Source organism: Natator depressus, chromosome 6 (assembly GCF_965152275.1).
Source record: "Natator depressus isolate rNatDep1 chromosome 6, rNatDep2.hap1, whole genome shotgun sequence".
In the NCBI taxonomy this organism is placed as follows: domain Eukaryota; kingdom Metazoa; phylum Chordata; order Testudines; family Cheloniidae; genus Natator; species Natator depressus.
This window is the reverse complement of record NC_134239.1, coordinates 28,406,664-28,429,725: the sequence shown is the minus strand read 5'-3', so window position 1 is coordinate 28,429,725 and position 23,062 is coordinate 28,406,664. Positions and strand designations below refer to the sequence as shown.

General features: G+C 44.4%; 1 protein-coding gene across 1 annotated transcript in view; it reads right to left on the bottom strand.

The window, feature by feature from the left end:
* IGSF22 (immunoglobulin superfamily member 22) overlaps positions 1-23,062 on the bottom strand; it is a 197,629-nt gene that overhangs the window by 83,340 nt on the left and 91,227 nt on the right. Inside the window, 4 exon segments of the mRNA XM_074954876.1 lie at positions 89-173; positions 5,441-5,630; positions 9,684-9,922; positions 21,021-21,104. Of these exon segments, the coding sequence (XP_074810977.1) occupies positions 89-173; positions 5,441-5,630; positions 9,684-9,922; positions 21,021-21,104 (598 nt within the window).

The following is a 23,062-nucleotide window of genomic DNA, read 5'->3' as shown; positions in this document are numbered from 1 at the left end:
CAAGAAACTAAGCAAATACTGGATACTGAGACTTCACTAAATACTGCGTCATCGAATTGCAGAATGACAAAATAGGTCTGGAACTTACTTGGGAGAATTGTTTTGTAGCGATTCTTCCGGACTAATCCTGGAATATCATATTCCTTTGGATCAACAAAGTTCATTGGGATTTCCTGTTGGAAGATGCACAATAGACTATATTAATAGATTCACGAGGGGGAAAAAACCATTACGTCTTGACTGTGGAGGAGTAGCAGAGATTAAGTCAATTGAGACATATGGTACAGTAGTTCTAGCAATTTACCACCAAAGCACGACTGATGGTTTCCTTTTTGTGTCAACGGTTTTCTTTTTCAAAATCATGAATATAAAAAATGTTCCAGGTGACTAATTCTGTGAGTGGTGCATAGTATGGCGCTATTTCCGCTCCTAATATTCTTAGAAGTGTATTGTGACTTGAGGCACAAATGTAAGCCAAGGATGGTGCGTAAGCTGCAGCACCCCAGGAAGCACCGTACTTCAGACACGCCCCTCTGAGTCACAATCCCTCCCCTTCTTCCTCCTTGTTAAAACCGGGTCAGTAATTTGCTGCTGGCCTGCATCTGCAAAGTACAACACCCTCCATCACAGCTCACCTGCACTGATCAGGTAGTATGGGAATGGGGAGTGGAAACAAGGAACCACTCAGTTTTTGCCCCTCCCCATCCACCTTCTCTGGGAGGGGGGACAGTAAGTAGATACTGTGTGTGCACCTACCTCTCCTACACAACTAAACCCAAGGTCCAGGTAGCTCACACAGGGCTGTCAAGGGTAGGTTCTTACTCCCTTACACAGGTGTGCAGGCCAAGTCACTAACTGGCCCTTAGAGGGTGAGGTCTTCAGGGCATGGCCCTGATCCTCAGTGGGGTCTTTGGGCTCTACCCATGATATAAATATTACATAACAATAGTAATTTCTTAAATGAGCTTTAACAGGGCTACTTCTTTATCAGAAACAGCCACAGGGAGAAATAACAAGAGAATTAGCAATGGGTTATGGAGCCTTTCACATCTATATTACAGACTGAAATCTCAGAGCTCAGGCTGGTTTCATTAGGAGCCAATTGATTGCTCTTCAGTGGGCTACAGCATGTGAAATTAGTTGATCAATTCATAGTGGATGCACAGCCATGTAAAGCACTCTCAGGTGAGAGACCAAGGACTGAATGTGACCACAGAGACTAAACTCCCCTCAGACCCTGATTTTTCCCCTTCAGAACAGGATAGAGGCACAAAGGCAGAGCTTGTTCTGGTTCTGTGTTTAATATGTTCTGTGGGTAAACAACAGGTAGAAGACTGTTAAAATTAAACACTGAGTTTTCTACTCCAGGTGCTCTCAGCCTGCCTCTAACTCAAATTCATGGTGGAAAAAGCGTTAGTAATCTTCAACCTTAGCAAGCACCCAACTAAAAAATAAATACATTGCTAGAATGGAGGTCATATTTCGTGATTGATGCTATTTTGCAAATGCAGTTTTGCTGATCTTTGCTTTACCTAATTATTTTGCAATTAGCCATGTGTTTTCCTTGCTTTCCCTGTCCCTTACCATCAGTGATTTTGGGGAGATGATGTCCCAGAATACACCAGAAAGGCCACATTTTTATATGCTTTTATTCAATTTAATTTTGAAAAAAAACCCTCATAAATCAGTTCCTATTGGGTCCCATAGGGAACTGAATGCAGAGGTCAAGGTGTTTACTCTGACAGATGGACAGATGAGCAAGTTGGAACTGGTAATGCAATTGACCCAGAGTCTCTTCTTGCAGCCAGTTTTATTAGCTAGAATTCTGTTTATAATGTATCCAAGAATTAGCTATAAAAAGACTGAAAAAAATCATACTTTGTCTCCCCAATCCCTATGACAATCAACACTCTCTTAATCTGTCAAATAAAAGGAAAAATTGACAACTTGTAAATCATTGTTGATAACAATTTTCCTCAAACATGGGAAAACGAATTAAACCCCTTTTCTGTTCCAATAGGACACACTTGTCCTCACCCTGATTATCTCCCACCTTTATTACTAGCACTTCCTTTTCTCTAGCCTCCTGGATGCCCATAGTACTCACTCAAAATGCAGCTGCTCAAATGACCTTCCTTACCAGTCAGATTGACGGTCACCCAACTGAGCAAATCCTTTCACTAGCTCCCACCACTTGTATGCTGCACCAAATTTAAGTTTCTTGTCCTTGTCTTCTGAAGGCCCTGTAAAATTCCACTCTGGCTGACACCACCCATTTGTCTCTTACTACATCCATTCCCCACTCCTATCCACCTCTGCTTTGCTGATGATGCCATTTATGCAATCTCATTCATTTCTTTCTCTCCTTCCAGTCCTCATGATTTTTTCCATGCTATCTCTGGTGTGTCAGACAAGATGGCAGCCATTATCAATGAAGTGTTCTCTTCCCGTTTCATCATGACACCTTCCACCCCATCTCTGCACTGAATATCCCCATCTGAGATATCCACAGGAAGGGCCACAAACAATGATAAAACTGAACAGTAAGAATAGCAATTCCAAATCTAATCCCACCCCATGCTATTTATTCCTCTCGTCTCCTCAGTGCTCCTCTGTTTTCTGGGCTAGATTCTAATCTCTTTGGGACAAGAGCTGTACGCATTGTGTGTCTTGTACAGCGCTGAGCACACTTTTGGGGCTTAACAAACAAATTGTTTGTTAAGCCCCAACATTTCATGGAGCTAATTTCCACCTCTTCCAGGTGTACTGTTTAGGGCAAAATCCAAAGGGTCTTCCTCGGGTTTTACTCACTCACTACTCCAGTAAACTCTTGCTGAAGTCAAGGGGAATTTGCTTGCATGACTAAAAACTAAAGCCAGGTCTATACTACAGAGCTATATTGGCATAACTACGTCACTCCAGGGCATGAAACATGCACACCCTGGAGCAACGTAGTTATACTGACCTCACACCTCATGTAGATAGCTCTCAGGGAGCTGGATTAACGACGCCAATGGAAGAAACTCTCCTGTCGGCACAGTAACATCTTCGCTAACGCGCTGAAGCTGCGCTGCTATATGGAAAGACAAGCCCTAAGCCATTCAGCACTAGGACCAGCAGATATTGCTCTTGACTTTCCCTTCAAAGCGTACACACAATTTGATGCTTTCTCCACCATGAATTCGAACATTTCTAGCCATGTGAGTAAGAGGCAAACTGAGAGCACATGGCATACAAGTTCAGGGTTTATTTATTTATTCAGAGCTGGTCATCATTTTTGCATATAAATCTTTTTTTGACAAAACATTTTATGGAAAAAAAATTCTATTTTTGCCCCGCTGAAAATAAAGTACATTTTTGACTAGCTTTAATATCACTTTACTAACCTGTAATATAGGGCAGGCCACATGGGCTACAACAATTCACTCTTGACTTGCCCAGCTTGACTACAGTAGCCAGCTCAGGCACTTCCTCAGCAAAGATGCATCTCAACAACTACTTTCCTCTAAAACAGCACTGTCCATTATTAAATGTTTCATTTTTAAACAGTCAGGATTTGTCTACACACAAAAGTTGAACTGCTTTAATTATACCGGAATAGTTAAAGAGATATCACTCTTCTCATGTAGACATAGCTATATCGATATTATGGTGCTTATACTGATTATTCCCATATGGGAAAGGTATAAGGACATTATATCATATTATGTATAAGGCACTTTCATACCTGCATAATTACATCTATATCAAGGGTTGTAATGGTATAAACTATACTGGTAAAAATAATCACACCTCTTACCCACATAGTTTTTGTATGGGTATAACTACGTGAAGACCTGGCCTCAGTAGTGACAACCGTGCTCCTCCCCCAGAGTAATGTGATAACTAGTTACATTACTCACAGCCACCAAGGAATCAGTGATGAATCACAAAGTAGATTTGGTTGATGGTTTTCCTTTGACAGATGCTTTGTCTGCCTCCTGTTTTCTTTAGCCTATCGCTTTTGGGCCCTTTCTGATGGCCAAATCTTAAGGTCTTTAATCAGCTTTTCCTCAGTGCTTCCTCAAAAGGGAGTGTGGGACTGAAGGAAAACTGAGTAAAAAATGAGTAAGGACCACAAGGGTCTGGCCTTCTGTTTGGAAACTGTGCCCCAAAATGTCTTCTCTGCCTGTGCTTCTGAAAGGGAAGAAAGCCCAGCAGCTGCAGGTGTGGGGAAATAGAAAGGGAGTACTCTGAGGTGTTGTTCCATTCCTTTCTCTGCTCCATAAAAGGTCCTCCATGGATTCTCTGTCAGGTCAGGAAGTAGGTGGGCTCTGGGGACAACAGCCGTGCAAGGCATCATCTTCCTGCCACTCTGCTGGGATTCCATGCTTAAGAGAATGCAGATTGGGTCAGCATTAACTTAGGTGGTTCCTACCTGCGTGCTCTGAAAGACCCTGGCATGAAAAGAGGCAAGAAGTTGGGTGCGGATGAAGCAAAGGGCCCAATTCTCTGTTGCTTAGCATCCTGCACAGTCATGTAAAGTGGGCATAATACACTGCTAAATCAGAATTCTCCACTCACTCACACTCATACTATCCTTTTGCGCTCACTTTGCCCAGGTACAAATGACAAGTTGCATGACAGTGGAGAATCGAGCAGTTAGGACAGAAGCTTGGATAAAGAGCAGAGAAACTGAAAAGCCATTGTGCTAACTGCAATTAAATGTAGCCGGTCTTTTCACAAGGCTGCTCAAAAACTCCAATTCTACTTGTATGTGATGCTTGCATTTCCACCAAAAGCAGAGTCAGAATGCTTCTCCAAAAATAAAAGTGGATACATGAAGTCAGAGAAAGATACTTCAGATTCATACTGTCAACTGAAAAAGCAGCTAATATCTAATGAACATTTTCTAAGTGGATGACAAGGATAGTTAGTGCAAACTCTCCGTGGCATTTGTTAAGTGGGACAAACACCCTATGTTTCACCCATCTGGATAACTTTCAGACAATTCAGAAGAGCAGCTCTGTACAGAGTATCCACCAGGAAAGTGGATATACGAGGCTGAAGTCATGCCCGGGGTAACCCTCTGGGATTCAAGAGTTATACCCAAAGCAAATTTGATTCTTTTTCTTTAGTCTAGTGCAAAACTGTAAAATTTTTGTTAAGAAGTAACATGCTGAGAAAAAGGCTTCTGAAAACAAAGCTAGATCTTCATTACCAAGACTAGGACTGCAAATGAAGAGATAGCTGAAAGCCTTCTAATCCAGTCATTTCCAAGTGTAACAAATTTGGGGATTTAATAAAGCTCTTCACTGAAGGAACTGGAGTGCGTATTTATTTATTTTGGTCTTCCAGAAGAACTTATAGAAAATTCCCGTGAGAGTCACAGGAGGTGGCAATGTCCCATTTTTCAGATGCCACAAACTCTTCTCTCTACTTGAGAAGTCAAAATACTCACAAAAAACTCTGTCTGGAGTATGAAAGGATCTAATGCTTTCTTGTGTAGCTCCTCTGCAGTAAGAATATTTGATGCCGTTTGTAGGTACTCTCGGGCTGATTGTTCTCTTGGTGACATCACATAGCCGAAGACTTGCTCGGAACAGCCTGGGGTACACATGTCCAGTGTGAGTGAAACATTTGAACCTCTCCTGCAAAACACAGCCCCAGGTGAAGACATCAGTTATGAAGGCTATGTGAAACACTCTGCATTAATTAAAACATGTTTTCCCATTTGGCCTTTATCTGCTTTCCTTGAGACAATGGTGCTTTTGATGGTGCAAGAAGATTTTGGAACTCTCAGAGCTTGTCTAGAATAGAAACAACTGACTTGTTGCTGACAACAGGTATCAGCAATAGGCGCAGCTGAATCAGTGCTAAGACAGTTTAGCAGCAGGCATAGACAAATGTGCAGCACTGGTTCGCTGCATTTGTTGCTGACTCCCACTGGTCAGGAAAGCGTAATTTTTCTGTTGTAGACAAGAGCTCAAGCAACTAGTCAGGCTATCACTGATGTGGAGTGAAGGTATTGGTAGACCCAGGCCAACATTTTCAAAACTCAAATGCCTAAAGTTAGGCACCTCTACCAACACTTAGTCACCTGAATAGAAGTGACTTCATTCTCAAAGATGTGGAGCAGGAAATTCCAGGGAAGCTGCAGTACCTCTGCAAATCACATCACATTTATTTAGGTACCTAAATATGTAGCGAGCTACCTAGCTTTAGGTACACAATTGAAAATTTTGGCCATAGTTTTCTTTAGGCCAGATTCTGACTCGTTACTCATGTTGAATTCCACTTTATTATTAAACCACTTTATTTCAGTGGAACAGCAGGAAGGATAACATGTTATTCAACGTGAGTTCGGGTAGGAAAATCTGATCCATTACAATGGATCATCTTTCTGCTTGAAGAGCTTTTCTCTCCATTAAAATATCAACAACCCCTACAAGGGGAAACAACCTCAAGTCCCAGCAGGTTAACAGTAATGATAAAAATGAGTGCCGTGAGTGTAGAAATGACTAATTTATACAGGTTATTCAAGTAACAGAATGATAGAGCCAAAATGAAATTGCTTGTAGATGTAGTGATACCGAGAGATAAGCTTTATCATGTCCCCTGACTTTATGATTGCTGATTGATTTTAGATTAGTATCTGTTCAATTTTAAAAGGCTTCACAAATTTCTGCCAAGTTCACACGTAACTTTCAACAGTAAAATCCAAATGCCACCACTGAATCTGTGTTAAAAAATAATACAACAGGCTGATTACTAGGACCTAGTTGTAAGGCTTTGTACAACTATACAGCAGATTTATGTTTGCTTTCTCCTTTGGCGGAGTCTGGGGCTACTATGGAGGCAGATGCCTTAGCCCCAGGATGTATGTATATTTGTGTGCCTCAAGGAAGACAGGGGCAGAAGGAGTTGCATGGATCACTGCCCTTTGGCTAATTAAGGAATGGTGCTGATAGTCTCCAAAAGAAGTCTTGCCCACCTCTCTGTCAGGACAGCAGCCATGACACAAAGTCAGAGGGGAATGGTCTTGGATGAGACACAAAACTGAGGCCCTAAACACTTACAGTCATGGAGTATTAAATGGCACTTTTCAGAAGAGTTTGGCATGTTTACCCATATCCTCCTCAAATCCAGTTCATACATTTATGTTTTGCCTAATTAAATTCTCCTCTGCCGTTTCAGTTAGATACAGTATTCTCTTCACTTCCCATCCTACAGTATTGTGCAGCATTGCTGTGAACTGTGAAGTGACTGTCACATTCCACCCCAGAAGTGGCTGTATTGCTGTGACAGCTCAAGTGACTTGGTTCTTTCAGGATGGGAAGATGCTATGCAAATATATTATTAATATTCCTTCAGGGACGGAGGTGACTCGGTAGAGTTCCTTCCCCATCTCAAGAACTAGCATTTAGTGCCATATGCCCTTAGATACTTGGGTTCTTTTCTCCAGCATAAATGGTTCGGAAAAGAAAGGGGTGGAAATATTTTGAGAGGTTGGGAGAAAGGGTGAATAGATAATTCAACAAAATAGCCTAAAAACTAAGAGTGACAAACACTTCCTTGCTCCGTGCTACAGTATAATCCACATTTGAAATAGAGATTTGCCTTCCCAAGATATGTTTATGTTGGGAATAAAAGGTTATTTTACATCCCAATTGTACATATTTCTCTTAGTGAAAGGATTTCAGTCAGTCACTTCCTTCCTTCCCAACTGACAGTTTTATTATTGCCGCAAAAATCTACATTGACATTAGCTACTTCTAACAAACTGGAATAGTTCGTATCCTCCTTACTGGCTATGTGTCCCCTGACAAAAGAGCAGCAATGAGTCTTCTTATATCGAGATGCTGGAACAATTTGTATAGTGGGGATGCTAAGAGCCACTGAACCAAACTGTAAACCCTGTGTATGATGGAAAACACTTCAAGCCAGGGCGTGCGGCAGCACCCTCACTACCCCTAGTTCCAGCACCTATGTTTTTATGAGTAAGTATGGACAGTAATTGGGGATAGCAGAATGCACAAGTGACCATGTTGTTATTTCACAGCCTAAACCTGCTCTTCCTGTAAAAAACGGCAAAGGGATCATTGATTTGGGTAGATAAGGGGTCATGCCCTAGGTCACTGGAATGTCACGTTATAGAGCAAAACAACATAAGGAGTTTGATGGCACACACGGCAAACAATGCAACAAAATCATTAAACTGCGAGAACAAAAACTACTCTAAACCCAGCTAGACGGAAACCACTTATTTCACCCCAATTTTGTATATCATTTAGCAACTTCCTGGAGCTCTGAAAACTCACTAGGTCAGACACACTTTAATTATCTGATTTAAATCGTGTGCATCCTGCTTTCAACTTCAGATGAATGAATTAACTACTAGCTAGTGTCTCTGACAAAGCCTGAAACATGGGAATAAAGATGGGAGATGCTTACTACAGTAGCATACTTAAATGACCTTATTCTCATTCACACTATCTTGGCCCTCAAACAGGGTTTTGCAGAGCTCCCCTGGATGGGATTTCCATCCTCAGGATCCCTCTGTTTGACCGACACAATGGATAGGAAAAACGAGGAAAGAGAAAGAGTTACGGGCAGTGAAGAAACTGATAAAACTCAGGCTTCCGATGGCTGCAGCCCACACTGAGATGAAGAGAAAGGGGGAAAAGATCTTTATCTCAGCCTTAGCTGCAGTGAACAGAAGTGCTGACTGTATTTCAATGTATGTCAAGGCAGCCCTATTTCTCTCATAAACATGCACTTAGTCTTTAGATTATCAGAATGAAACAAATAATCCTGGGGATGAAAGTCTCAGACATAATTCAGGCCAACTGAATGCTCAAAAACCTCTTCCAGACTCCCAACTACACATCCTGAAGTCCAAATACTTGTCGGACACCTGTGCTTTCCAAACAATGCCTCTCACAGCCTGAATTTTTTGTGTGACGGAAGTACAGAGCTATGGGCGAAAGAAAGAAGAATCTATGCCACGAATATCTGATATTCTGACATATAATCCTCCTTCCTTCCACTGTAAAGTTGCCCTTCCCCAGGAGTGAATCCCCTCTAGCAGAAACACAACTTCCCCAGCTGGTGCAAGCAGTAAATTAATCCATAGTGGGTCTATTAGTTTACAATCCAAAGAAGGTTACTGACTTGGGGAATGGCCCGTTTATAACACAATTACTACGAGTAGCCAGATGTGTGACAATTTATTTTTGGAAACGACCAGTCCGACAACAATGAAGAAATAAATGAAGAAATAAAAGTATGGGAGAGCCGTTCAGTAGAAAAGATGACAGAGAGTCTTATATCAGGATCAAAGAGATTTTATAATATACAGTTACCATTTTCAGAATCTAAACAAAATAAACATACAGATAAAAATAAGAGGCTGACCAAATACAAATAGGTTTTCTAAAGGCAACAAACACAGATTATGAATGAGATTTGGTAACACTTGTACTGAAAGTTAATAATGATAAAACAAAAGTCACTATATATCTCATAGTTGTGACTGTCCTAGAAACAAAGAGCAAATTAAATAGCCATTCAGTCTAGAACTGATGTTTTAAAGCAAAATACATTAATTTCATACAGCGAAACTACCAATTTGGTCCATTCAGAACGTCTAAAATCTATATAACTTGTGCCAAATGCCTTGCTCTCCATCAGAACTATCCTACCTTTCTTGCAATCCCACTGATTTAACTGTCAGAGTCGCTGGATCCGTCTCTGCTTTAATATCCATCACGCAGTCAAAGACCGGCGTCTCTGGCACTGGATCCAAATCTAGAAAATCATCCTCATTTTTATCCTCTGTCCACTCTGAGTACGTGAATGAAGGCTGGCGGCTCACAGACTGACGCCTGTCCTCTGGTAGGGGAAAGGGGGGATCCGGATGGGTTTTCACAAGATACCAAATCTGGAGGAAACAAAACAGTTTTAAAACTATCTATGTATTTCCAGATTTTCTGTAAACTCTAAAGATAGATACACCTTTTGAGCAATAATATCATTCATTATGCCCCAGCAAAATTGAATTGCATTAAAGAGAACAGGAGAGTTCCATACAAGAGGAACTTTCCTGTACAGATCACAGGAATACACCTTTTCCTATTCTAATTCTGCTTCCAGGCACAGAGAGTGTTCCCTGTAGCCCATCAGGCTTCGCTCTGGAACACAGTGGAAGCATTCTATGCTTGTGACTATTACATACATGCCAATGTGAAATCACTGTCCCTTTGTTTAATTGATCAACTTTCACTGTGTTAACAAAACTCTGTTCATCTACAGATTATGACCTTCCCTGATTTAGATGCTGTCCATCTGGGATTTGGTTGGGTTTAAAACAAGTAAATACCAGTTTCCCAAACCTCAAATCTCCGATGATCTGGCACCGTATCCCAAATTCATATCCAAACTCACATTTGTTTTTCATGAAACCCCCATTTTACAACAGTTTCTGATGGCCATTAAGCACTTCATAATGGCCTGCACCCATTTTCAGTTCAGCAATAGAAACCTCTTCTGCAATCTAATAATCTGATTTAAACAAGACAAGCTGTATAATAAATTCTGTTAAATTATGTGAAATAAATGTCTTAAGTTAAATGTCTGTAGTAAAAGGAAGGATCGAGAATGACGCAAATTTAAAAACGATTGTACCATAGGACCATTATGATCACCTAATCTGATCTCCTGCATAGCACAGATCATAGAATTTCACCCATAATTCTTGCATTAAGCCCATTTCTCTGAGCGATACTGACTAATGCACAGGCACCAATTATTGCTAATATGTTTTGTTAATGAAACTTCATTGCTCCTAAATTAAGCCTACTGCTTCATTCCCCCAGCGTACTGACTTTCAGTGGAAGTTAGGCCCCTCTGAAAACCCCAGCCACACTGGTTTACACAGATGCTGTGGCAGATTATATTGTTTGGTAACATTAGGTTGGATTTATTTCCAATTAGCAACAGGCCCTAGAGGCAAAGTCTGAGATCAGATCTGAACTTTGCCAAAGTCCTGAGATGTTTGGATCTGGGGTCTTGGGCTGAGCCGGTCTCTACTGCACAGGGCTAGGAACAATCTAACTCAAACTCATTTGGGGCTAGGTCCTGCAAAGTGCTGCACTCCTCCTTTCACATGCTGAGTGCCCTCGACTCCTTTTGAGTCCAGTGGGAATCTGAAAGCACTCAGCATCTTGCAGGATAAAGTCTTTCTTGGTTTTCTTTATTTTAAAAGGACACTGTCAAATGTGAAAGTCGTGCACTGTCAAAAAATCAAGTTTCTTTCCTTACATTATAAACAACGACCTAGAATATTAACTCAGAAAGGATTTTAAAAGCCAATTTTCTTGTCACTAGACATACTTGTCATTTACTTTTGGCATTTCTCTGAGCTTGAACAATGAAAATTAATGAAACAAGTTTTCACTTTTGCTTATAGACAGCTTCAATGTTAGGTTCACGTGCACTAGCACCGCACTGCAGTGTTTGGGTTACAAATACTGAAAGGGAATGGGCATCTGTTTACACATATCTGTTTATATTGCAATTATTTAAAAGAAAAAGTATGGAAACATTTCTATTGGCCTTATGTTTTAGAAAAACTTTGGGCCAAATATGAATCGACAGTGCCCTTTGAAGCTTGGCTTGAAGCATGAATATTAGAGATCTGAACTTGTTATTATTTCCAAAGTTCGCTTTTGGAACTCGCAAATGCCACAGTTCTATGGACCTCTATTGCCCCCATCAGGGTGTAATGTTTGAGCACCTCCCAATCTTTAAAGCATTTATCCTCACCACACTCCTGTGAGTAAGGCAGGGATATTACCCCTACCTGTGAGATAGGGAACTCAGGCTCAGAGAGACTAAGCGACTTTCCCAAGGTCACACAGGGAAGTCTGAGACAGAGCAGGAAATAGAATCCAGATCTCCCATGTCCTAGGTTAGCACTTTAACCAATAGATCCTCCTTCCTCTCTCAATTGAATGACAGCCCAAATTGTTAAGGCGGGGTAGGGAGGTCTGCTGTACACTGAGTATATTGATCAAAAATGCTCCAGCCTTAGGCAGAAAAGGGGGGGGACACAGAAAGGGGCAGATTCACTTTGGCACAGAGACTGAGGGGAGATGACTTCAACCTCTCCTAATCAAGGACAGTTGGAGGCTGTTATGCACGCTGTCACAGTCTAGAACATATGCGCCTGTCATGTGAATACTTCCCTTCTTTGGCTGCCCCCCTCTGGAGATCTTGTGGAGTTGGTGCACAGTCTCCCTCCAAGAAAAACCAACGAGGAGTCTTTGTGGCACCTTAGAGACTAACAAATTTATTTGGGCATAAGCTTTCGTGGGCTAGAACCCACTTCATCAGATGCGTGGAGTGAAAAATACAGAGCACATGAAAGGATGGGAGTTGCCTTACCAAGTGGGAGGTCAGTCTAACGAGACAATTCAATTAACAGTAGGATACCAAGGGAGGAAAAATCACTTTTGTAGTGGTAATGAGAGTGGCCCATTTCAAACAGTTGACAAGAAGGTGTGAGTAACAGTAGGGGGAAATTAGATTTTGTAATGACCCAACCACTCCCAGTCTTTATTCAAGCCTAAGAAGTTTATCTGCCAGATGGTTCCTTTGTACTCAGCATAGCAAGGGTTTGTATCAGCTACCAACCTGACCCAAAGAGATCATCATAGGAGAGAGAAGGGCAAAGAAGGTGGAATGGAGAGACCAAGTGAAATCTTCCCCCAAACCTCAGGAATATATTGTATATATGACACCCAACAAGATCAGCCAATGGGATTTTGTTTTGATAGTGATAATGTTTGTAACTTGACATCCAGCTGATGACTAGTGATGGAGCTGGAGTTTGTATGTACCCAGAAATGGAGGTTACTTACCTGTAACTGGAGGTTCTTCAAGATACGTGGGATACACATGTGCACCATGCACCGGAGTCTGGAATTTTTTGCAAGGACTGTCCACTGGCCCACGCATGCCAAACAGAGAGCATAAAAGGTGGTTGGGCTGGTTTGGGTTACAAATACTGAAAGGGAATGGGCATCTATGCCTCTCCAGTTTCCCAGTCTTACTGCAGTTCAAACAGTCCGCAGCAGAGGGGATGGAGGACAGGTAGTGGAACACAGAGGGACAACACATCTCAAAGAATCTCCAATTACAGGCAAGTCACCTCCATTTCTTCTTCAAGTGATGGCCCCGTCCGTATTCCACACATGGGAGATTAACGAGCGGCAGTCAGGCAGCGGGTGGGTGCAGAGATGCAGAAGTGATAGCTGACTGTAGTACTGCTGTGCCCACAGCTGCCTCCGCAGCTGACAAATGGACCAGACCATAATGTCTCATGAAGGTATGCAAAGAGCTCCAAATAGCTGCCCTACATGTCTCTGAGAAGATACCATCTCTCAGTGATGCAGCAGAAGGTGCTAGCCCTCTAGTGGAATAAGCCCTCTCTCTCTAGGGAGGGGGAATACGAGCTAGTTGGTTACAAAAGGATAATAAATCTGAGATTCATTTTGAAAGTCTCTGCATCGATATAGCTTGACCCCTTGGGCTCTTGTTATGGAAACGAACAGTTTAGGTGCCTTTCAAATATCCGTTGTTCTTTGCAGTTGCAAAGGCCAAAGCCCTTCAGACCTCTAGAGAATGCAGCTGTCTCTCCACATGTGAGACATGGGGTTTTGGAATAAAATATTTGTAAGTGGATTATCATATGAAACCTGGAAACTACTTTAGGTATGAATGTAGGGTGGGGTCATAATGAGGCCTACTCGTACCTGCTCAGGCAGTCCACTAGGGAGTTTTGCACTCCTGGTAAATACACTGCTGACAGGGTTATGTGATGGCTAATGCACCAGTTCTAGAGGGTGACTGCCTCTATGCACAGAGGGAGAAACCTCGCTCCCCCTGCTTATATAAAATATCACTGTCATATTATCCAACATCTGGATTGGATGAGTGGGAGGAAGGCGTCACAGGCTCAACAGACTGCCTGGAGTTTTAGTGCATTGATATGCATTCTGGATTCCCATAGAGTCCAGATGCCTTGTGCCATGTGATTGCCCATGTAAGCACCCCAACCCAAGAGGGGGTCTGCCACACAGCATTAGTGATTTTGGAAACCCCTTCATGAAGGGGTAGGGCCACCCTGGCAGGAGCTGAGGACATCAAACAGAGAGTCCAAGTGCTCTTCCAGAAGCCTCAGGTTGGAAGTGACCCTCTTCAAAAGTTCCTGGTGCACCTTGGGTGTCATCCTGAGGAACTGGGTGAGGGGGCCCCATGATAGCCTTGTGTGGTGACAACAAGGACAATGCCAGTGCCACAAGAACCTCCATGCCCATTGGTGGTCCAGCAGCTTGCTCTCCTGGGTCCCCCTGGACCTGTGGGGTCTTACCACCCAAAGGCTTGAGCACCGTAGGGGGATGGGATACCGCTGGCCTCTCGGAGGCTCCCAACACTGATCAGGCAGCCCGGGAAGGCTGGGCGAACCCGATGGGTTCCACGAGTACCATGGCACTGGCCACTCCGCCTGGGGCCATGAGACAGGTTTCAACGTTGATGATCTAGGCAGCCCTGCAGGTATCAGGGCTTGTCCGGTGGGCAGGGAACCTCGCTCCAAGATGGCGGTATAAACAGAGTAGTCAGTACTGAGCGACCAGGATTGGGCGGAGCGGTGGCTCTTCTCCAACCAGTGCCGGTCACTGCGTCCCGAAGCCAACCTGTCTGAGTGAGATGGGCGTCTTGTTCGGGATCTCGGGGACCCATGGCTTTTGGTAGATCTGCATCGGACACCCAGCAATCCATGCCTCATGCTACTCAAATGGTACCGGGACGTCCAATGGGATCAGGAGCTAATATGGGCCGGTTGTCAGGAGCGACCTACTGCTTGGAGACGGACGACGATGGCCCGGCAATCTGCAATCTCTGATCCTTGATCAGTCCCGTGATCGGTACCGGGCCCCTGGAGACAGTCGGGGACAGTCCGGGAGTTCTTGCCGGGTGGTGCGTGTCTCAGAGGGTCTGTGCCAATCTACCGGCGAGGTACATCTCAACTGGTGACCCCACTGAGCCTGCCTCTCTAGTCCTGAAGTGTGGTGGCTGCAGGCAGGCGAACGATGGTGGGACGCCCCTCTCGATGAGGAACGGTGCTGCTGAGGCGGGGACACACGCATAGGTCCCAAAGCGGGTTTTCCCCCAGACCGGGATACTGCTGGAGCTGGTGTGGGTGGCACTGGGAGCATCAGGATCTCCTGAGCTGCTTGAAGGGCTTCGGGCATCAACGGCACCTGAAGCTGGCAGGGGCCCACACCGCTATCCGGAGTCGCAGGCAAGGCATGGGATGGGCTGCACTGCCCAACGTGAGCTGGGGCTTGACTTCCCGAAGGGGGCGTTGAGCTGCCCAGCATAGGTCATGGCTTGCCCCCTGCCCTCTCCTTTCTCTTATGGGAGGTAGGAGATCCTCACAGTCTTTTTTAGCTTCTTGACCGGAGTCGTGGAGGGCGACCAGTGCCGGTTCGTGGACGGTGCTTGCGGAGCACTGCGTACAGAGGCCGCAGTGCTCGGTGCGGAGTCGGACCGCTGCTCTGGTGCCGGAGTGAGTGCCAACTCCATTAGGAGCGCTTTCAGACAGATATCGCGCTCCTTCTTCATCCTAGATTTAAAGAACTTGACGATATGGCACCTGTCACTATGTGCCCTTCGTTTAAGCACCATGGGCAGCTGGTATGTGGATCGCTGATGGACATAGGCCGTTTGCAGCGATCGCAGGGCTTAAAGCCTGGGGACCAGGGCATGCCCCATCCCCTGGCTGAGTCCCGTTCAGGACTAATGAAGTGTTTGAGAACTACTACTAAGGGTAACTAATAAACTACGAACTATATTACAGGTTTTCAAAATTCATAAGAACAGAGAATGGAACAGCGCTACCCGAAGCAGCGGACGTTCCAGCACCATCACCAGCAGCAAGAAGGAACTGAGGGTGGGGGGAGCCGGCGGTGTCCCTTATACCGCGCCATGGGGGCGCCTCTCCAGATGGCACCAGAGCCGGTTCCCTACGGATACTGCTGAGGGAAAAACTTCTGGCACTGGTGCATGTGGCGAGCACACACATACCTAATATGGAATGGACATGAGCAAGCACTTGAAGAACAGTAGCATTTTTGAGGGGGGCGATTGCTAGGGAGTTGGGGAGCCTCACTCGTGCAGATCCTGGCTGACCCCTAGCCTCTTCCAATCAGTCAGGCAAATCTGCCCTGTCCCCATGTGTCCCTGCAGCCCCCTTCCGCCAATCCCCATGGGTCCTTGGCAGGGACTCATCTCCCACACTCAGCAAGGCGGGATAAGGAGGAAGTGGATAAGATGACTGGGACAGAAAGGGCCCAAACAGATAAGGGAACCGCACTGAAGCAGAACAGGCTGTGGTAGGGTCTCAGACCCTGGAGAAGTAGGTGCTTGGGGATCTGCGAGGCAGGTAAAAAGAGCTATAGGGGAGACTGGTAGCTACCGAGCAGGCTCTGCAGAGATCCAAGGAGGCCGCAAATAACGGAGAGGAACTCAGAGTTCCAGAAGGACCAGGCACGGTAGGCTAAAGAAGAGAAGGAAAATATCTGTTTCCTCTTGCGGGGAGTAGAGCAAGAGAGGGACAACCTGCAGGTGCAGCTTAGCAGGTGCAGGGCAGGAGGCATCCCTACCCCCAAGGGTTGCAGGCTTGAGGCTGAGGGTGTGTGATGGGGCATCTGCCCCACACTGGCATGTAGGCGGTTAGTAGATCCCTAGGGAGGCTGTGCGGGAAGCAGCCAATAAGAGAGAGGCTGTTTGGGGCAGTCAATCTGGGCCCTGCAGGCCCATATAAGAAGAAGCACAGGACAGAGCAGGGTCTATCACCGCCTGGAGCGTAAGGAGGGAGGACTGCTTCCTAGCAGGTGGATGGAAGCGACCACCATGGACAGAGCAGTTGCTGGCAGGGAACGGGGGAGTGAGACGGAGCTCCTGGCTGACTGCTAGGACTGACATGCTGAGGCCATGAGGTAAAGAAGGTGCTGGGGCTGTGGAGAAGTGGCCCAGGAAAATGTACTGAGAAGTTGGAGGGGACGCAACACATGGCTGCCATCTACAGGGACCCTGGGTCGGGACCCAGAGTAGTGGGCAGTCCTGGTCCCCCCACTCACCATTGGGGAAGTGGCTGGACAGTTGTTCTAAACCCCACAAGGGGAAAGCAGAGATGGTGACACAGCTGGAGGGCTGTGTCATGAAGAGGATGCCCTGGAGTGATACGGGTCAGAGGGCAGCCGTGACAGCAAGAGAAGCACCATTGGAAGAGGGTGTACTGACCTGCGGCACTAATCCCCAAGACGGCCAGCAGGGGGCACCAGCGTGGTGACTGAGCCCCGTCACACAGCCTGTTAAACCAGAGGCTCTGGACTGCTTTGGACAACAGTACCTGTGTACCAGCCAGTGCCTGTCACCTCTGATGCCACTGTGCATGCTCTAACCTATTTGTGGAGCTGGGGCCCTCCATATGCTAATGAGCAGCCTAAACTCCACGGTCACAAGCTTAACACTAAGGGCTCTCCGCTGTGCCTTAAACCCATGTTGGAGGTGATGTGGAGCCAGCCCAATTCAGGAAGGCAAAATTCCTCTCTGAGTCCCCCAAACCACTCACCGCTACAACTTTTCAGTTGCTCTCTGCTGCATACCTGTCCCGCTGCCCCCTCTGGGATGTCTCTGCCAGGGCACTTGTATGGAGCCGTTCGCATGCTGCAGGCACTACAGGAAACATGAACGTGCCCAGTCACTGCACAGAGGCAGTGTGTGTGTGCATGCATCTGTAATTCACCTCTGCAGAGGGCCCTGCACAAGGCCTAGGCAACTCTTAAGCATGATGGGCTCCTGTGCAGAGCTGACCAACCAGGTAGGGGTGAGTTTGCAGTGGTTCAATAGGCTGGAAACCCAAAGGAACACAAGAACTTGCTTTAGAAACAAAGGTGCTTTCCTCTAGGCTGAAAAGGCATGTGGGGAATAAGGATCATGAAGAGACTGGAGGAAATTACATTACATTTAAAATTAATAGAATTTTAACTAAATTAATAAATGATAAATTCATCAAGTCAGTTTGGAAAATCGTAACTCTGGTTTTAAGTTCTAGAGGCTTTTGTGCCGGCCTTTTCTGCAGGGGTGAGCATCAGGGCACAATCTAGTCCTCAGGTAGTGAGGGAAGCCTACAGCACCAGTTACAAAAGCCCCAGTCACGACTCATTAGGCTAGAGCTGGTCCATGTCCACAGCTGAGAATCACTGTGTTCAGTAACATTGCATCACAGCCAGGATTCCCAGGAAAGGGCGTCATAACTTACACAATGAATAAAGACACGTCTTCTGGAGTTATAAACTCTAACATTCCATAGGGATGAGCTGGGCTCTGGATTTCAGGCAATCTTTAATGTGCACACAGAGCAGACAGGACCTCAGTTTTGAAGGTGTAATTTGTAAGATACCCCCCACGCGCAGGAGCCTGCACTCAGTTTATGTACCATCTTGCAGAGAAGGAAGAGCTGAATAAACCTTGCTTCAAGAGAATCTAGGTGCCCAATTTGTTGTTGCGCTATAGAGGTGCTACTACAAAGAGGCCACAGGGCAGACATGAGGTGCACTCTTCTGGGAACACCCCCAGTGCAGGGACCCTGTACGCCAGGTGCACAGTCAGCTTTGCCAGATCTTCGTTGCCTCCACAGCAAACAGGGGGTACTCTAGGGCAAGCGTGGGCTAGAGGTGGGAAGGTTGGATTGAGGGCAAGAGGAGGCATGTTGGGGCAGACCTGCACTTGGGCAATATGACACCCTTGCCTATGCCAGTGAAGCAGGGGCATAAATTAGGGCATCCCCTGAATAGGGGGTGCATAAGTTGCCTCCCCTCTGTCTGTACTTTGACACTAGCATCAGTGCAGGGATGGATCAGGCCCCAGAATTTTAAAGATCATCACACTCTCCCTTTCCGTCTTTCTCGGGAGAACAGTATGCAGGATTCTTTCTTTGGTCAAAACTAATCTCATCATAAATGCACTGGAAAATGTCTGGAAAACATCGCCTTCTAGCCTTCGTCCTATGCAAATCCCTTCTAGGCAGAGATCATGGTTAAAGAACCAGAAAAAGCAATCGAAAGAGCCTAGTTTGAGAGGAGACTGGGGGGAAATAGAGAAAAAACGATTGATAAAACTGTCATTTTCCTACAAGCTGGGGTTCTAGGAACACTGCCAAGCTCCCCTGTTTGCATTATTTTCCCATTTCTTGGTAAGTAAGCTTTTTATTTCCATGATGCTGTTCTGCAAATGCCTGTAACAGCAGATTTGTTCAAACTGTAAAACCCGTATGACCTGGCATGAGAAGGAGTTGCAGTAGGTAGAGCCGCTCTGTGACTTGTCTGTGTTTGTGGAGTACTCTGAGCAAACAGTGAAATTCAGCCACGTGCAGTAACCATGCACTGCCCATTATTCACAGCAGACTTGTAGGATTCCCATCTAGTTTATAGTAAACCAGGAGACTCTGTTTTGAAATTGCTTTGTTACACAAAAGTCCCAAACTACTTCAACACATTACAGTGACTGCATTGGGCCAAATTCTGCTCTCCTTCACACAGGTGTAAATCAGGAGTAACTCTAAGTTTAAATGGAGTTATTCCTGATTTACAGCAGTAAAAATGAGATCAGAATTTTTGCACATAGTGAACTTTTACTTAGAGTTAACTCATGTGATATAAATGACTTGACTATAAAGGTGCCCCATAACGTTCTAACACACCTACAAACGGGTTAGATACATTTCCCTAGGGAAATCGCACCCTTCTTATTCTGATTTACCTCATAATGCAGCTTGGAGTGTTTCCCTGTAAAACTGCCTTAACTTCACACAGATCATAGAGAAGATGAAAAGTCCAATTCTTGTACTTTAATAAGTGCAATTGCACCACTCGTCAGAAGTTTATTATTTGATCACACAATACACCTGGCTAAAGAACAGCGGCATCAAAAAAGCAGAAAATTACACAGCCAGGCTAACCTTACTGCCCACACTAGTGATCAGAATAATGGAGGTATTAACACTAATTTACTGTGCTTTCTGCATGCTTTTAAAAAGCACATTCAGCCTGATACATTAAGCAGAACCCTTCAGCAGTATATTGCCCCAGAGTGAACTTAACGATGGTATACACTGCATTACAATGCTTACTCACGCACACCACATGCATGTTAACTGTTGTTACCTCCTGGGCAGTCAGAAGGTATATTACAGAAAGGGCACTAGATCATAGTCTATCAGCATTTCCATATTTGTAAATGCTATTTTCAAGAATTTCATTCCCTATCGCCAACATAAAAATATACTAGGGCCTTGGCACCCTGCGGTGTGTGACGGGAGTCCCCTGAATCACAAAGACTTCTTCCTAGATTTTTCAGGCGGCCATGCTTTCATGCCAGCTACACCATCAGTGGAGACGGGCAGGGTGCTCTCCCTCTGTTCCCAGCTGACTGAGAGCTAACAGAATGTTAACGGTAGGGACGTGATTGATCTTACTAAGCAGGTAGGGCCTTGACTTACATATATAGGTGCATACAGCCCCAAATCTCTTCAGTGCTATGGGACAGCTCCCGTTGCCACTGGAGTTAATGGGTGCTTTGCAATTGACTGCTAAGGAAGTAAGATTAGATCCTTCTTTTGCTGGACTCCACCCTCCTGTTCAATGTAAGAATACATTCTCCACCTGCGCGTGGAGGAAATAAAGGGATCTGATGAATCACCATTCATCAAGGAAACCGAACAGGGGAAAGTGCACTCCACACTTTTGCTACATAAAGTGTGCAGTAATTATGTGGAAATAGCCCAAAGGTATTATTTTGAAATCAAACAACTCAGAGTAAATGAGACACCCTGTAAGAACACACTGCAAGAGGGTGTGAATCCATTTAGCACTGTTCAATAAGAACATTGGATTTCTAATACAGTCGCTTACCAGAGTTCCTATGAGTAACAATCCTATCGAAACTAAGGACAGCAGGAAATATAACATCGCAATGCTTCCAACTCTGGTCAGGTCCTGTGAAACAACAGAAATGACAACAACTCACAGAGCGATTAAGGGATAGGACATAAGGGAACATGTGAGAAACTCTACTTATTGTTCCTGGTATTCATTTCACAAGTTTTTTTATAATGCCATGTTTCTTTAGCATAAACTCTATGATCCAGAAACCTTGGGTTTTTTTACATGTTATGTAAAGTGCTATGTCTATTTACAGCACCATGAGCGAAATCCATGCCTATGCACGATGTGCTATCTGCAGGTCTTAAGTTGGCAGTAAGTAGTGCATAGGCCTCATGCTGGCCCTCTGCACAGGGGTGATTTTCACTCAATATGATAGTCAATAATGGGAACAAAATCCCAAACTCCCACTAACTTCTAAAGGAGTTTTGCTTGAATAAGGACTGCAGGATTTGGCCCAGTACGGAAGTGCAAAAAGATCAGAGATGAAATCCTGGCCCCGCTGAAGCAAGTGGCAGAACTCCCACTGACTTCAATAAAGCCAGGCTTTTACAGAATTGGCTCATTAAGTACAGCTAAAGAGATCCATGCTGAAGAGTCACTTTCCTGAACGTTAGCAGATTGTTTCCTCTTTACTCTTTTAAAGCTTTATTTTGCAAGGGAATGGTGTTGTAATAAATAATAACCAATGATATGCATGAACATCTGTGCGCATGCAAACTTGTAGTATTTTTTAAACTATTTATTTAGGAAGTTTTAATAGGTTTACAAATTCTTGCCATGTAAATACCACAAACAAAACAACCACTGCAATAGTTAGCTTTTGTTAGAGAGACATTATATGGGAATATAGTAATCAGATCTTTCTATGTAACAGGATGTTACCATATTACAGAGTAAGCATCATTACACTACCTATGTCATTTCTAGTGATTTTATTAAATGGAGTGAAATCTCTATGTACACATATTTAACAGACCAGGTATGTCTACCAAATGTTTCTATTCAAAAATTGGAGAGGTGTGCTGGGCTTTTTTGCAGGTGAATGTACTTTCAGACTTGTCGTCTCATTATGCTGCATTCTGAGAATCACATTCCTCCATATTCAACCTGCTTTATGTTTACTTTTACTTAAAGTCACGTAAGTCAGGACATTTCTGGGCTGAACAATTAATTTGTGATTGACAAATTACACTGCAAATAACATGCAGATAATTTAAGTGCCTCCTGCTGCAGGAGGAGTTTTGATTATGCACAATGAATCCAACTGAGAAAAAGTCATATAAAAAGCACTTGTCTATAACAAACGAAAGGCCAGGTAATATCCAAGTTCACAAACACTGTTCAGGGAACACCGAAAGCAGTCTCCACTGTACTTTAAGCACCTGATATAAGCAGTCAGATCTCCTATATGCATTGCACAGCTACTATTAGAAAAGTTATGCACCATGACTCCGAACACCCACATGGTAAATATTTTTGCCTGATTTTCAAAGGTGCTGATCATTGTAGCCCCATACGGAGGTGACTATATGGCAATTGGCTGTGTGACTGTAGCACAAGTCGACATGCCTGTGCTAGCTTTGGTATAGCTAGAATGGCTAAATATATCAGCAAAGATGCATTGGCATGGGCTGTACAAGCACGCTAGGGACCCTGGGTACATACTCTCATTGTTAGCCTGTGCTTTAGCTATGCTAGCTAAAGTTAGTGCGAATATACCAGCCCATGCTGCAATCACATCTCTGACTGCAGTGCAGACGCACCCTAAGGCTCTGTCTACATTAGAGACATTTACACCAATGTAATTATACTGGTAACTCACCAGATTAAGTCACACTGGTGTAAATCCCGCATTAGAGCGGTGTCACGCACTAGGAGTTTGCACTGGGGAGGTTTCATAGATATAGTTTTGCCAATGCAAATTTTTCTAATGTAAACACAGCCTAAAATGCTCTAAAAAAATAATCAGGAGAATTACTTTTATTTATCATGAGGCTCATGATTTAAAA